Source organism: Dipodomys merriami, unplaced genomic scaffold, assembly GCF_024711535.1.
Source record: "Dipodomys merriami isolate MVZ:Mamm:240054 unplaced genomic scaffold, mDipMer1.0.p SCAF_17, whole genome shotgun sequence".
In the NCBI taxonomy this organism is placed as follows: Eukaryota; Metazoa; Chordata; class Mammalia; order Rodentia; family Heteromyidae; genus Dipodomys; species Dipodomys merriami.
The window spans coordinates 14267762-14283934 of NW_027203048.1; the positions used below are offsets into that span (position 1 = coordinate 14267762).

Sequence of the window (16173 nt, forward strand, 5' to 3'; positions counted from 1 at the left end):
ATTGAGCCACCTTCCCAGCCCCATCCAAAGATATAGTTTTAATGAAGCTCCCATTTCACATAGTTTATACTTACCAATTTATAGTGTTGGGATCTTGGGCAAATCATTTTATTTCTTAGAGCTGCCATTTCATGCTTATGATGTAAAACTGGTGTAGCAACAGGCTTCTTGATATTGATTCCCAGTAGCTATCTCAGTAGATTAATTCGTATTCACTTTGTTCCCATCAGAAAAAATAATTTTTTTGGCAATATTGGAGTTTGAACTCAGGACATTTTACTTGCTAGGCAGGCACTCTGCCATTTGAGCTGTTTCTACCTTCCCGTTAGTAATTTTCTTAGGTATGGAGTTTGAGGTGGCACTGAGCTTGACTGCTCTATTTATAAATCACAGCTGAGTAACTGCAGACTGCTATCAAATAAAGCTGTTTATTCCCTCTGTTAGATATAGTTGGGTAAGTGTGTGTTTTCTTTCAAGTAATAAATTCCATCTTCCTTCTTATATATAGACATGTATGGTGATTGCACAACAAAGCAGGTGTATGGTAGGCAGGCATATGATCAATACCTTTTAGATTATCAGCTAATTTCTACTTGGCTCTTCAGAAAGTTAATAAACACTTTGATATGATGAGAATGAATAATTTTCAGTGAAAAGTCTTTTGGGACCTGCTGTGTTCTTTTGAAGATATGTGTGCATCTTTTAGGTCTGCATGCATAAAGCTTAAATCATGCCAGACCTGATTCAGAATTGTCCATATGTACTGAATCATCCTGTGTCCTAACTTTACAATGTAGTCTTTGCTTGTGGAGGTTCTCTTGATTAGAAGCCATATAAAAAGAAGGACATGTCATTGCTTTCTGGAGTTTTATCTTTGGGTGCTCCTGATATACAGGACTGGACTACAGCTCTAGGACCTGTGGGCATTGGTCAGGTTTTGGAGCTCCATATGCACAAGTAGTTTTTCTTAAGGAACACTTGAAGCATAAATGCTTTTATGTGGATTTTGGGAGAAACTGACATTGGAAAGGAGTCTTAAAACTTGAAATCAAGCCAGGCACAATGACACACACTTAAAATCCCAGCTCTTGAGAGGTCACTGCAGGAAGATGGCAAATTCAAGGCCAGCCTTTAATTTGAGAACTTGTCTTAGCACAAACACAAAACTCTTTGCAAATACTGTTTTGTCACAATAATCCTATGCAATATTTAGTTCTTGTAACTGGCTTTCCTGCTACTGGACTCCCACATCTCTAGACTGTACCCCGAAGCATTTAGTTTTCACTGTGCTCCTTGTTCTGCCCATTTAGCCATCTTCATTCACCCTCTTGGAGTAGACTTCGTCTTGCTTTCAATTCTTAGATTGCTCAGGAGGCTATTAGTGATTGGTTAGGGTATGTTTGCATCTCTATCCATTTTGGATATTGCCATCTTATTATTACCTGTTCTGGAAGACTAGGCAATCTTAGTTGTCTAGGTAGTAGATGTAACCAGGTACTTATGGCTAAGGTGGGAATGTAGAAAATGGAATAAAAAAATGGATAGGTGAAAAGGCAGGAAGGAGACAGACATCAGAGGTCATTTCCTCAAATTTCTATACATACTGGAAGGCTTGCACTGTGTAGATAGTTTACACTCTGTTCATACATAAATGTATGCAGTGGTAATCAAGGCTTTGTTTCATCCAGACCTATTCTCCCAGACCACTCTACCATTGACTGCCAGATTATGTGAGTACTTGGTTTGTTCTAAAAGTTGTACATGATACTGTGTTTAACAAATGGTGCCTACAGTTGACCAGCGAACTTCCTCAAATGCTTCAACTAAAGCAAAATGCTCTTGATAAACCCATCATAATAGGTTGTTGAAAATGCAAAGTTTATTTAAAAAATCATTCATAAATGATTGCCACTGTAAATGATTCACTTTTGGGATTAGAAAAGAAGTCTGGTCACTCACTTGCCAGTGCTTGACATGCCTGGGAAGGTCTGCAACTTGTTTGTAGTTGATGGAATTATTTCACAAGTTGTTAAAAATTATCCTGTTCTGAAAGTCCTGAAGATATATTGTTGAATTAGAGGTATGGCTGAAGGGGTAGCATGCCTACTGTGTGGGAAAAGTCCTGTGAGAGTTGGAGGTCCCGATTTCAAGCCCTAGTAACAGTATGTGCATGCATGCGTGTGCTATATCTTTCTCTGTCTCTCTTTTTGTCTCTTTCTGCCTCTGTCTCTGTCTCTCTGTCTCTCTCTCTCTCTGTCTGTCTCTCTCTCAAGATGTACTGGAGCAATGCCCTGGTAGTTTTAACAAATTAGTAAATCAAAATGAATACCTTGGCTCCAGGAGAGGAAATAACAGTAAAACCATCATCCCTTATTTTTCTAATATTTTGATGATCTTAGTTTTATGGTTAGGTAAATCTCATTTAGATGGTTGTCATACTTAAGGTGGGAAGAAATATATTTTGTGGAGGAATGAAATGGGGTAGAGTTCTGTTTTTAATCTTTATCATGCATATGGCCAAATCACATTCTTGTACAGAGGCTTAGTCTTGGTATGCAGCTGAGTGAGTGTTGATTGTCTCTGCCCTCTCCAGTGGTCTTTGCCATTTGGAGAGTAGCCAAGATCCCTAGATACTCTGAGATCATTTAAATGTAAACGAGAGTATCTGAAATTTATAAAAATCTGTTTATTAACAAATCCAAAAGTATTTACTGAGCACTTAATATATTTTAGCTAGTCACTGCAGCAAACAGCATTAGTTTTGTTGGAGCCTTACTTTTTTGCTTGTTACTAACACAGTGAAATGTTCATTACAGACAAAAGGTATGATGTTTTTGCTTTTATGAAATTAAATCAGCATTAGCTATTTTTTATTTCCAAAACAAAAACATGTTGCTACAAAAATCTACCCCCCTTTCAACAAGCATTTCTGTGATCTCTAGATATTATAACCATATGCATTCAGCCAGAATTTATACTTCTCTCTCCACCCCTACCCCTCACTAGCATTGGAGAAGCCTGCAACCTTTTTGCTATTAAGTTTCTGTGAAGTTAGGCCAGAAATCTTTGACAAAAATGGCTTAGGAGTCTGATTATGTCTCAATTTGTTCTGACTGACTTGATTGAATTGGATTGTAGGTTGTCCAAGAAGTGATATGTAATGAGTGTTTACTCACACTTGAGCTCATTCTCTTCTTGGACAAACAGTGGATCCCCCACTGCGTACAAGAATGAGAACCTCCCATTTAGGAACTGTTTCCCTGCGTGTAAATTGGTCTCTTTGGCTTGGGCTTTCCTCAAGATGTGCTTGTCTTCTGAGAAAATTTGTACTTACTACATTCTACTTAATTTTTTTTCAACTTTTAAAGTGTATTTTAGAAAACTTGGAATAGTTTAAAAGAAGGTATTAGTACAACTATCTGTCTTTTGTGTCCTGAAGTATTGGAGAGTAAGCTGCCAGATGGCACTTCATCTGCAGATTTAGTACTGTCATACTTAATTAAAATCAGAAAGTTGACCTTGACACATCCAGATAGCTAGTCCTTATAAGACAAGTCTGAAAACTGGAAAAGACTCATTTGAATACTGCATTGTGGCAAAAGGGTCATAGTAATTCACGCTGGAGAGCAAGACTAAGTTTATCAGAAAAATTAGTCTATTTAGTACAAACTTAATGGAGAGGCAGGAGTAGATGATCCTGGCACTGGAGCTGCTGTGAGATGTTTGTCTAGGATTCTGGAGTGCATCTTTTGGTGAACAATCACTTGACTATTGGACGGTGTCACTCAAAGCTTTGTAGTTGGCCCAGGTTCCTTTACTTGGAGTCAGCTATCTTGACCTTGTTGGTCTGCTTCTTGCTTTTACCTTCTAGGCTTCAGTTATTATTACTAGGCTAATGTTTCCATACATCCATCACACAGGCCATCTTGTATGAATGGATGTCTAGCCTTAGAGCTCTCTACTGAGGAGAGCACTCACTCTCTTGGTGATCTGGTAGATCTGCTTTCCCCCTTGGTTTCAGAGAAAATAATCCTGAGTGAAGTTCTTCACATAGCTCTTCGTTGATTCCCAGTCTGGCTTTGAACTGCAATCCTCAGATCTCAGCCTCCTGAGTAGCTAGGATTACAGGTGTGAGCCACTGGTGCCTGGCTAGGTCTTTGTTTTATATAAAACTTTTCCTGCTAATTTTTTTTTTTTTTTTTTTTTTGCCAGACCTCGGGTTTGCACCCTGGGTTTGGTTGTTGTCCCTGAGCTTCTTTTGCTCAAGGCCAGTGCTCTACCACTTGAGCCACAGCACCACTTCTGGCTTTTTTTTTAAAAAAGTAGTTTATTAGAGATAAGAATCTTTAGGAGTTTCCTGCCTGGGCTGGCTTTGAACCAAGATCCTCAGATCTCAGCCTCCTGAGTAGCTAGGATTATAGGCGTGAGCCACTATCACCTGGCTGTTGTTGCTTTTTGTTTATTTAGGTTTTTTATGGTCTTGGGGATTTGTGGTTTTGGTCTTGTGCATCTTAGGCAAATCCTCTACCATTGAGCTCTGTTCCCAGCCTGAGTAAGTTTATGTAAATGTTGAACAAGCTAAAGTTTTTTAAACATTTAAAGAAATTTAAGAAATGATCACACAACTTATCTACCTTATTAAAATTACTTGAATTCTTTATTGCTTGTATTTATATTGTATGATTTTTGCAATAGGAATTTTGTTTATATTCAAGTTATTACACAGTTAGGTTCTTACTATTATATGTATTCTTCAGGCTCTTGCAGACCAGTTTGAAGATAAAACTACATCTGTGTTGGAACGTCTGAAGATTTTCTATTCCTGTCAAGTACCACCTCACTGGGCCATTCAGGTATTTTTCTTTTTCCTTAGGAAAATACTTTGCATTAGAATGAAATGGAAAGAGTGATTTCAACCCTTAGTTGAATTTTCAAATATTTCAATGAAAATAATAATGTATCTTAGCTGGAGAGTGCTACTTCAAATTACTGTTTTGATTCAAGTGATACTAGACTTTTTTAAACATTTTTATAAGAATCTGAAATAAAGTAGAATCCTAGAATTTAAATGCTAGGAGAAAGCTGGGCACTGGTGGCTCATGCCTGTAATCCTAGCTACTCAGGAGGCTGAGATCTGAGTATCCTACTTGTGAGAAGCCCACAAGGGCAGAAAAGTCGGTTACACTCTGATCTCCAATTAACTACCAGAAAACTGGAAGTGGCTCTGTGGCTCAAAAGTGGTAGAGCGCTAGCTTTGAGCAAAAGAGCTCAGGATAGCATCCAGGCCCCGAGTTCAAGCCCACAACAGACCATACATGCATACATACATAAATAACATACATACATACTAGGAGAACCATCATGTCTGCATTTTCAAGATAACTTTTTTATATTTGAAAATTCTCTAAGGACTTTTTGCCAAAGAATGAACCTAGTTCTTTACAGAAAGTAAATGAAAATATTTTGTGGTTTGGATCTCTCCCTCCCTCCCATCCTTTCTTTTTTCCTTCCTTCCCTCTTTCTCTTTTACTTTTGTTCCCTCTTCTTTGTGTGGTACTGGGGATCAAACTAAAGGCATTGCACGTGCTAGGTGAGCTCAGGTATTTCTATCCCTGAGGATGTAGTCTTTTTTCTGTTTCTTTTTTCTTGTCTTTTTTTTTTTTTTTTTTTTTCAATTGTGGGCTTGAACTCTGGGCCTGGGCACTGTCTCTGAGCTCTTCAGCTCAAGGCGAGCACTTTACCATACCATTTGAGCCACAGTGCTACTTCTTGCTTTCTGGTGGTTAATTAGAGAGAAGAGTCCCATGGACATTTTTGCCTGGGCTGGCTTTGAACCTCAGTCCTCAGATTTCAGCCTTCTTAGTAGCTAGGACTACAGACATGAGCCACCAGCATCCTAACTTTTTTCTGTTTTTGAACAGAAGCATTAAGAAATTTAAATAAATACTACTCAAATAGAATTTAAACTAAATGTTTATCTTAACTGCTTAGAACTCTGTGGATTTTAGAATCCTTAAGCAGTTAGATAAAGATTGTTTAATTACAAGGTAAATCACTGCCTGGTTGTGGTGGCCCTGTATCTGTGAGGCAGAGGCAGGAGGAGAGTGAATTTCAGGCTTTGTACTTGTTAGAAAATTCCAGGCCAGCCTGAGTTACATAGAGAGAACTTGTCTCCACCTCCCCCAATAGCACCCTCAAATGAAACAAAAGTTAAATCACCTTTTTTTCTTGCCTCTTTATGTGTTATTTTAAAGGTAAAGAGATTATACCACAAAAAAACAAAAACAAAAAACTTATTTTTGGTTGGTCATGGGGCTTGAACTCTGGGCCTGATTGCTGGCCCTGAGCTCTTCAGCTCAAGGAGAGAGCTCTACCACTTGAGCCACAGTGCCACTTCTGGTTTTCTGGTGGTTAATTGGAGAGAAGAGTCTCATGGACATTCCTCCCTGGGCTGGCTTTGAACCATGATCCTCAGATCTTAGCCTCCTGAGTAGCTAGGATTATAGGCGTGAGCCACTGGCACCCAGCTAGCACAAATTATTATAAAGGGAGATTTACTCTTTGCCACTAACTAGCCATAAAATCTTGAATGCCACTTCTTTACCTACTAAATGAGACAAGTGAAATACTACATTTGCACTAAATTTTATTATAGGTCCCACATCTTATGTCTAGTTTATTTGAAAAGTTTAAGCAAATGCTCTGAAATTGCTAAATTGTTCTGTATTTCATGGGATTCAGAAATATTAAACCACTTTTTATGTATTTCAATAATATGCTAGCTTATAGTTTTGTCTATTTCATTTTGTCTAAATTTTTTGTTGTTGTTATGTCAGTCCTAAGGCTTGAACTCAGGGCCTGCTCTGCTGTCCCTGTCTTTTTTGCTTAAGGCTAGAGTTCTACTACTTGAGCCACAGCTCCACTTCCAGCTTTTTGGAGGTTAATTGGAGGAAGAATCCCACAGACTTTTCTACCCTGGCTGGCTTTGAACTGCGATCCTCAGCCCCCTGAGTAGCTAAGATTACAGGCGTGAACCACTGATGTCCATCCTATTGAAAAAAATTTCTTAATCCAGTATCTTCCATATCCAGTTTTAAATGTGAGCTAAATTTTCAAAGAATGGTATATGTACTCAAAAGAGAACACAATGTAGCTCTTACTAATGAAATTATTTCTTATTTAAAAATCTCATATAGGCTAGATGCCAGTGCCCTGTAATCCTTACTACTCAGGAGGTTGAACTCTAAGAACAGAAGTTTGAAGCCAGCCTGAGCAGTAAAGTCTGGGAAACTCTTATCTCCAATTAATCAGCAAAAACCCAGAAGTGGAAAATTCAAGTCCCAGTACCAATAGAATGCATGTACATGTTCATATGTGCATGTACACACAAACACATACACACAAAAGTGGAGCTGTGGCTCAAGTGGTAGAGTGCCAGCCTTGATTGAAAAAGTTAATTGAGAGCTTGAGGCCCTGAGTTCAAGTGCCAATACTATGCATGCAATGTGTGCGTAAGAAGAATCTTGTCTACCTTTTCATCTTTCTGACCTTGTTTCTTACTAATGCTTACTGACCTTATTTCTTTTTTTTTTGGTCGGTCATGGGGCTTGAACTCTGGGCCTGGGCACTGTCCCTCAGCTCTTCAGCTCAAGGCGAGCGCTCTACCACTTGGGCTACAGCGCCACTTCCGTTTTTTTTCTGGTGGTTTATTGGAGATAGGAGTCTCACAGTCTTTCCTGCCCGGGCTGGCTTTGAACCGTGATCCTCAGATCTCAGCCTCCTGAGTAGCTAGGATTACAGGCATGAGCCACCAGCGCCCGGCTGACCTTGTTTCTTACTACTTACTTCTAAACCATAATATGTTTACTTCTAAACCATAATATGTTGTGTATGTGTACCCTTCATTGACTCTATCCTAGTTTACTGCTTATCTCCCAGGAACCTAAAATAAATTTTGAATAAACCTATGTGAGAAAGAGTTACAAGTCCACTTGTATATAGTTCAAGATGACTGACATAACATTTATGTCATCTACACTGCCTACTCAGACTTTTCAGAACTCATCTACTGTCTCTTACGCTTACAAATAGAGATTTTCATATATAATCTTTAGGTCAGAAGGAAATAATTGTTCTTAAAAATTGAACAGGTTCTATATAGTTTTTTAATTCCTCATCTCCTATAAAGAACCTTGCTGAAGTAATCTTGATTATCATAAATTCCTCTTTATAACCTGTAAGTGAAACCGAAATATCTGTGTACATGAACAAATGTTAATTATCCTAACTTGTTTTTCTAGCGCCAACTTGCAAGTTTGCTCTTTGAGCTGGGATGCACCAGTTCAGCCCTTCAGATATTTGAGAAGCTAGAGATGTGGGAAGACGTGGTCATTTGTTATGAAAGGCTGGGGCAGCATGGGAAGGTATGTAAGAGTAAGACCCTGTGTACTAGTCTTTCTACACAGGACTCTGTCCCTTTGAGCATCTCCTTTCTTCTGTTTTGTTTTTTTTAAGTTAATTTACTTCATTGTTATTATAAAGGTGATGTACAGAGGGATTACAATTGCCTGAGTCAGGTAATGAATATATTTCCATACAGTGCCTTCTGTTACCTTACTCTCTCCCAGTCCCTCCCTCCCATCCTTCCTTCCTTCCTTCCTTCCTTCCTTCCTTCCTTCCTTCCTTCCTTCCTTCCTTCCTTCCCTCCCTCCCTCCCTCCCTCTCTCTCTCTGTCTCTCTTTCTCTTTCTTTCTTTCTTTCTTTCTTTCTTTCTTTCTTTCTTTCTTTCTTTCTTTCTTTCTTTCTTTCTTTCTTCCTTTCTTTCTTCCTTCCTTTCTTCCTTCCTTTCTTCCTTCCTTTCTTTCTTTCTTTCTTCCTTCCTTCCTTCCTTCCTTTCTTTCTTTCTTCCTTTCTTCCTTTCTTCCTTTCTTCCTTTCTTTCTTTCTTTCTTTCTTTCTTTCTTTCTTTCTTTCTTTCTTTCTTTCTTTCTTTCTTTCTTTCTTTCTTTCTTTCTTTCTTTCTTTCTTTCTTTCTTTCTTTCTTTTGTTGTGGGGCTTGAACTCTGGGTCTGGGCACTGTCCTTCAGCTCTTCCTAGCACTCTGCCACTTGAGCCACAGTGCCACTTCCGATTTTCTGGTGGAGTCTCATGGACTTTCCTGCCTGGGCTGGCTTTGAATTGCAATCCTCAGATCTGTTTCCTTAGTAGCTAGGATTATAGGCGTGAACCACTGGCACCTGGCCCTTTATTTTGTTTTTAAGCTCTCTTTTGCTAATATTCTCTTATGTTCCTCCTTTCATTTTTTCTCAGAAACTTTTTAATGTTTCTCTGATTTCTGATAGGACAGATTTTTTTATGTGTCAACAAATGAGAAAATTGGACTGAAATTGATATATTTGACATTTAAGAAACAAGAATGAAAGCTCTGAAGACACTGCAATTTGATTTTACTGACTATGGTATAGGACAGCTTCAAAGTGAAATATGAGTATTTATTTATTTATGAGCTGATGGCCTGGGACAGCACCGAGGATAAGAGATAAAGAGTCTCACAGACTTTCCTGCGTGGGCTGGCTTTGAACCTCAATCCCCAGATCTCAGCCTCCTGAGGAGCTAGGATTACTGGTATGAGCCACTAGTGCCTAGCAGGAATTATTTTAATTATCTTCATTGTCTGATCACAGAGCCTGTGGTGATGTGGGAGATTACCTAGGAGGCAGAACAGCTGCCTCAGCCTGGATAAGAAATCCAAAGGCTACAGTGACCCCTCTTGGGGTAGAAGAGTTGTCTAGTGTATGATGTATATTTATTGAACTCTACTCTTAAATTGCGTCAAGAAGGAAAACAGTGCAGCATTTGCATCTGTTATTAATCTGTTAGTGGACTTTTCTCTCCCACAAGAACTGACTTTTAAGAAAAATAGGAGCTCCACATTGTGAATAGCCATAAAAACGGACACATTGTTAATTTTGAATTAAGATTTTAAGTGACTAGGTAAAATTTATAGTGGAGTAAAACCTTCCCATTGGATCGTTTGTATCTTTGATCAGCAACCTTTTGCTATCAACTGAAAGATGAGAAACAGTGATTCAAGGACATAGTTTTCTTTTTTTTTTAATCCATATATTTTATTGTAAAGATACTATACAGAGGGGTTACAGTTATATGTGTAATGAGTACATTTCCTATCGAGCATTGTTACCCCTCCTTTGTTTTTCCCCTCCCACCCCTTCCCTCCCCACCTCCCCAACTCCTCCCTCCCCCGCCCTGAAGTTATAAAGTTTGTTTTCAACATAGTAGGACATAGTTTTCTTTTCTTTTCTTTTCTTTTCTTTTTGTCGGCTGTGGGGCTTGAACTCTGGGCCTGGGCGCTGTCCCTCAGCTCTTCAGCTCAAGGTGAGCGCTCTACCACTTGAGCTACAGTGCCACTTCCGGTTTTCTGGTGGTTTATTGGAGAGAAGAGTCTCAGTCTTTCCTGCCCGGGCTGGCTTTGAACCGCGATCCTCAGATCTCAGCCTCATAAGTAGCTAAGATTACAGTAGGACATAGTTTTCTTAAATATCTTCCCAAGTATGTCTTTTAGAGTAATGGTGACAGATGCATTTGTTTCACTAATTAGTCTGTGATAGTAAAAGTCTTTGGTTTGTATTGGCTTATGGAGAAAATAGCACAGAACTAGAGTTGTTATTGTAGAGATTGTGGAATTATGATAGTTTGATTCTAGGAAAGGATTCCATAACCATGGACTCTTCTTCCTTTTCTAAATAAGCAGAGGCATCCCTTTTCTTAGGATTTACCTAAGACCACAAGGCCAGTTATTGATTAAGCTGTAGTCACGCATAGCCTCTGAATTTAGGTTGCACGGACTCAGATGCTGGCCTGCCCTCACGCCAGCTTTGAGCTATTGGGTAAGCACTTTATCCCCCTTGCTTCAGTTTCTTTGTCTACAAGTGTGAGATCTACTTCACAGGTTTTCACGAGATAGTATACGTAACGTACATAGAATGGTGCTTACTGCAGAGTGCTACATGAGAGGGTGTAGCTCTTACTTGTGTGGAGCTATGAGAGTTATTTTCCAGAGTTATTTCAATGCCTCTGAAATCAGTGTATCTAGCAGGTAGTGATGTTTCAGCTGTATTCATTGAGGTGGTCATTTCTTCAGGTTATCAACTCCTGTGCACTTTAGTTATGGTGATTTTCAATATTGTCACTTCATTTGAGTTATGGACACTGTCTCAGTACTGTCATATGTTTGAAAAAATTTTTATTTTAATAAACATTGAATATAGAGAAAAAGACATAACAAATTTATAAATAGGTATAAATTTGATATTAATGAAATAAACATTTGCCCTTGGAAAAAATCATCATAATTGCATTAGCATATCTTTAAGAGCAGGGTTTGGGAGTCATGCAGAGAAACACTTGGAAGTAGGAGAAACTTTGTTTTGTACTGAGATGTATATATATATGAGGTATATAAATATATATCAAATATACCATATGATATATCAAATATGCCATATGATGTCATCTCTTTATATATCATATATATATATATTTTTTTTTTTTTTTGGTTGGTCATGGGGCCTGAACTCTGAGCCTAGGTGCTGTCCCTCAGCTGAAGGCTAGTGCTCTACCACTTGAGCCACAGCACCACTTCTGACTTTCTCTGCTTATATGGTGCTGAGGAATTGAACCCAGGGCCTCATGCGTGCAAGGCAGGCACTCTACTACTGAGCCAACTTTCCAGCCCCAGATATATTTTCTAAATTGACATTTAAAATATCAAAGAATCTGGGCACTGGTGGCTCACACCTGAACTCCTGGCTACTTAGGAGGCTGAGATGTAAGAATGGAGATGGGGAGCCAGCTCAGGCAGATAAATCAAGGAGACTCTTACTTCCAGCTAACCATTCAGAAACCAGAAGTGGAGCTGTGGCTCAAGTGGTAGAGCACCCAGCCTTGAATGAAAAATCTAAGGGACAACATCCAGGCCAACTTCAAACCTTAGTACTAGCATTAAAAAAAATAATTCACAGGGGCTGGGAAGGTGGCTCAGTGGTAGAGTGCATGCATGCATGAGGCCCTGTGTTTGATTCCACAGCACCACATAAGCAGAAAAAGCTGGAAGTGGCGCTGTGGTTTAAGTGGTAGAGTGGTAGGCTTGAGCTGAAGAGCTGAGGGACAGCGCCCAGGCTAGAGTTAAGGCCCCATGACCAACAGAAAAAAAAAAAAAATTACAATGTCAAGGAATGTACTGAAAGCAGGAGGAATTGCCAAACTTTACTGAGTAGACTGAAATAAAATCAAAGCAGAGCAAGGCTGATATGAATCATTCATAGTATTAGATCATAATTAAAAGCATTTTCTCCTTCTTTGTTAAGACTGTCTTATGGTTGATTACATCTCACATTTGATAACATATAGATCATGTTTCTTCAGGAATTTAACTACTTTTTTCAGTTTACATTGTATGGTACTAAAGTTACACTCAAATGTTTAACAAAGAAATGATCACATGAACAAGTGTCTTCTAATTTGATTTAGTTCCTATTATATTATTCTGTAATCTTTCCATTGTTAGTCTTTTACATTGTCTGAAAAATAAATGAATGTTATATAAAAGTAGGGTAGGCTTTTGAGATGCAAATTTTAATATAATTAGGCAAGTAGGTGAATTGTAGATCCCAATACATGTCTTGAGATAACAAGTCAATTATTTTTAGGAAGTGTGGGAAGCTGTGACTCCTTTATTACAAGAGAAAGAATGTAATACACCTATCCCTCCATGAGAGCTTTAACTATGTCCTTCTAAGTCATTGTAAAATTATTTTTTAAGGTTCACATATGACCTTGTAAGAATTATCTTATAGTAATGATGAATACTGATGTTTCTACCTACTCTTGGAAATAATGTATATTTTAATTTTTAGGAATGTAATTATTTAATTTTTTTGTGAATTGTAGCCAACACCAACCCCCATCTTGATTTTACATGCTAATTTTAGCATTTTGTCTTATGAAAGACTTCTCTTAATCTGGTTTTCTTATTTGTATATACAGATCTGATCCTAAAGAGTTTTGCTTCAAGTTGGAAGCACATGTTTTATTTCTAAAACAGCTGAGGTTCTTTTAGAATTTGGTCATGTGCCAGAAGTTTTCACCACTACTAGAAGTTTGTGAAATTTTAATCCTTGCCTTTAATGCTCAATGGCATACTTAATTTTGAAACGGCAAACTTAGAGCAATGCCTCAACCTAATTATTTTGTTCTGGGATGCATGTGTATACTCTGCTGCAGTAGAACTCAGCCCTTCTAATTTAGAAACTACCTGTGGACATGCTTGTGATTTAAGGACCACTGAAAAACACCTCTGGTGAATTTTGCTTGACCCTTGGATCAGAAGTGGATCTCATCTGTTGGTTTTTAGGTATCTGGCTTACTCACAACCGTTTCTACTAGCTTGTGACAAAGTCTTACTCAGGTTTAGTCTCTAAAAGAGCAACAACGACAAAGCTGTCATTAATTCAGTTGGAAGTGAGAGTGGGTGTGGTCCTACTGGGACCTCTCTTGTCCTTGCTTCCCGCAAGGCTTCTTTGAGAATATGTAACCTTATGTAGTGTTGTTCTCTGTTTGCATATTAATTCAGCCAGGAACTCTTTTTTTTTTATTTCCAACCAAAAATTGCAGCTTGTTTTGTGTGTCTGCATGTGTGTGTACTTCTGGGGCCTGAACTCAAGGCCTGGTGCTGTCCCTTAGCTTTTTTGCTATAGGTTGGTTCTCTGCCACTTGAGCCACAGCTTTTTAGGGGTTTAATTGGAGATAAGATGCTTAAGCAATTGCCTGCTGGGCTGGCTTCAAACAGTGAACCTCAGTTCTTAGCCTCCTATGGAGCTAGGATTATAGGCATGAGCAACTAGTGCCTGCCTAACCATGAACACTTAAAAGTTTGCTTTTCTTTAGATTGTAAGTAAATGTTTTAGTTCTAAAACAGTTGAGGCTGTTTGTTTTTTTTCTTAGCAATTTATCTGGATTTTTTTTTTTTTTTTTTGCTTGGGGGTTTGTCTTGGTATGAATTACAAGACTACCCAAGTCCTTTTCTCACATTAGAGCCAAAGTGATCTTCCTAAAGACAAACCTGACCCCTGTCATTCCCACCTGTTAGTAACTTCATTTTCAAGTCTAGGATTAAGTCTGAGTGTTGGGAATGGCTTACAGGTGCTTCATGATATAGCTTCTGCTTCCATTACTATTTTTGTGCTATTCTTTTGTCATTGCTCTCCCCCTTCACACTCTCATGTTCAGGTGGTTCCTAAACTTCTAGAAAGACCAAATTCCTTGTGGTTTCCTGGCTTTGCAGCATCATTTCTATTCAGGACCTGTGGACATGCTGTTATGTATCTAGAACCTTTGTCCTTCTTTAGCTAACACGACTGAGTTCTGCAGGTTCTCCATGTTGGTTACTCTCTACAGGAAGTCTTCCTAGTTACGTTCTTCTGGCTTTGGTGTTGCTGTTCTCATGTGGATTTCTTTAGCACCTTAAACTACTATGATACCCATTCGCTGCCCTATCTGTTCTACTAAATGTAAGCCATTTAAGAATCAGACCTACATTATAATCAATGACTAATAAGTGTGCTCACCTGGTAACTGCATTGAAGCAGATCTCCAAGTGTAATTCTTCTAAAGATGATGTTACGTGTAGCAGAATATACTTCTCCAATTGCTGCCATGCTATTCTTCCTCCACAAACCAGTGAGAGATTTCCCCACTTGAGCCTCAGAAACAGAAATAGGAACCTTCAGGAATTTCAGTGTTTGATCACTAAATTGCAAAGACATTTGTGACTGTGTTGTTCTATAATGCAATTTTAAAATTTAATTTGATCATATTTATTCTTGATGTTAGTCCTGGGGCTTGACCTCAGGACCTTGGCACTGTCCCTGAGTTATTTGCTCAAGGGTAGGACTCTGTCTCAGCTGCACTTGAGGCTTTTTGCGGTTAATTGGAGACAAGAGTCTTGGGGCTGGGAAGGTGGTTCAAGTGGTAGCGCGCTAGCCTTGAGCTGAAGAGCTGAGGGACAGAGCCCAGGCCCAGAGTTCAGACCCCATGACCAAAAAAAAAAAAAAAAAAAAAAGAGTCTCATGGACTTTCCTGCCTGTCTTTGAACCCCAATCCTCAGATATCCGTCTTCTGATTAGCTAGTATTATAGATGTGAGCCAACTATGCCCAGCTATAGTGTAATTGTTGAGTGCTTCTTATGTACTACTTTATTTAGGTGATTATTTTGTGCTTGTCACGTGCTGTGCTGTTCACAACAGTCTACAATGTTTGAGTAGTTTCTGACATTTTTAGATGACATTAGTAAGTGAGCACATACTTTCTTTCTTGCTCTATCTCCCACACCTGCCAGCCATCATTGTTACTGTTAGTCCCTTAAAAATTGGACATCGGGTTTGTAAGCTAAAACCTGTTGTAGTCACTTGAATGAGAAAAATAGGCAAGATAATGGGAAATGTTCCACAACTTAGTAATGCAAATAAGAGATCAACAGATAATTGGATAACTAGGTCTGTTTTAATTACTCTATTTCACCTTGGACTTGGAGTGTTTTTTGTTGACAAATCTAGCCGAGCATAGAGTTGTCACGCACATGAATGTAAGAGACAGTGAACAGGTGGCTCTGTGAGTAAATGAATGGGCTCTAGCATCACATAGTCAGGGGGTGGCTGTGAGGGCAGGCTGGGAATGGGCAAAGAGCTTTGTCCTTTCCGTCTTTTAGTTTCTGCTCATAGAACACGAAGTTAGATGAGGAGAAGGTGTTTTGGTGCTGTCTTAGTCTGCCCTAGTCATCCTTATTCTTGGTGTCAGGGATGGTAGAGGACCTTCCCAGAGGACAGTCTCCTGGTGTCTCAGAACCAGACACTGACAATCAGGGTCCACGTTTGTACTCTGCCTTGGAGGAAAGATGGGAATTAGACTGTGCTCACGGTTTTGTGCATTCCATGTCTGACACATAAGCTTGTGTGCAAACATACACACACGTGCAAATCTTCTTTTTCAATCCTAAAGCTACTTCCAGGAGGCCAGATCTAATAGCATGTCTTTAAATTCTTTGTCTGTTTTTTTTACCACCCCCTGAAAATAACCTTTAGTTGTTGAGCCTATCTA

General features: G+C 38.9%; 1 protein-coding gene across 2 annotated transcripts in view; it reads left to right on the plus strand.

The window, feature by feature from the left end:
* The window catches only part of Ttc27 (tetratricopeptide repeat domain 27), a 134179-nt gene that overhangs the window by 54057 nt on the left and 63949 nt on the right, over window positions 1-16173 (plus strand). For both annotated transcript variants that reach the window (XM_070025340.1, XM_070025341.1), the window contains 2 exons: window positions 4758-4853; window positions 8301-8423. In XM_070025340.1, the coding sequence (XP_069881441.1) occupies window positions 4758-4853; window positions 8301-8423 (219 nt within the window). The remainder of the gene's footprint in view (window positions 1-4757; window positions 4854-8300; window positions 8424-16173) is intronic.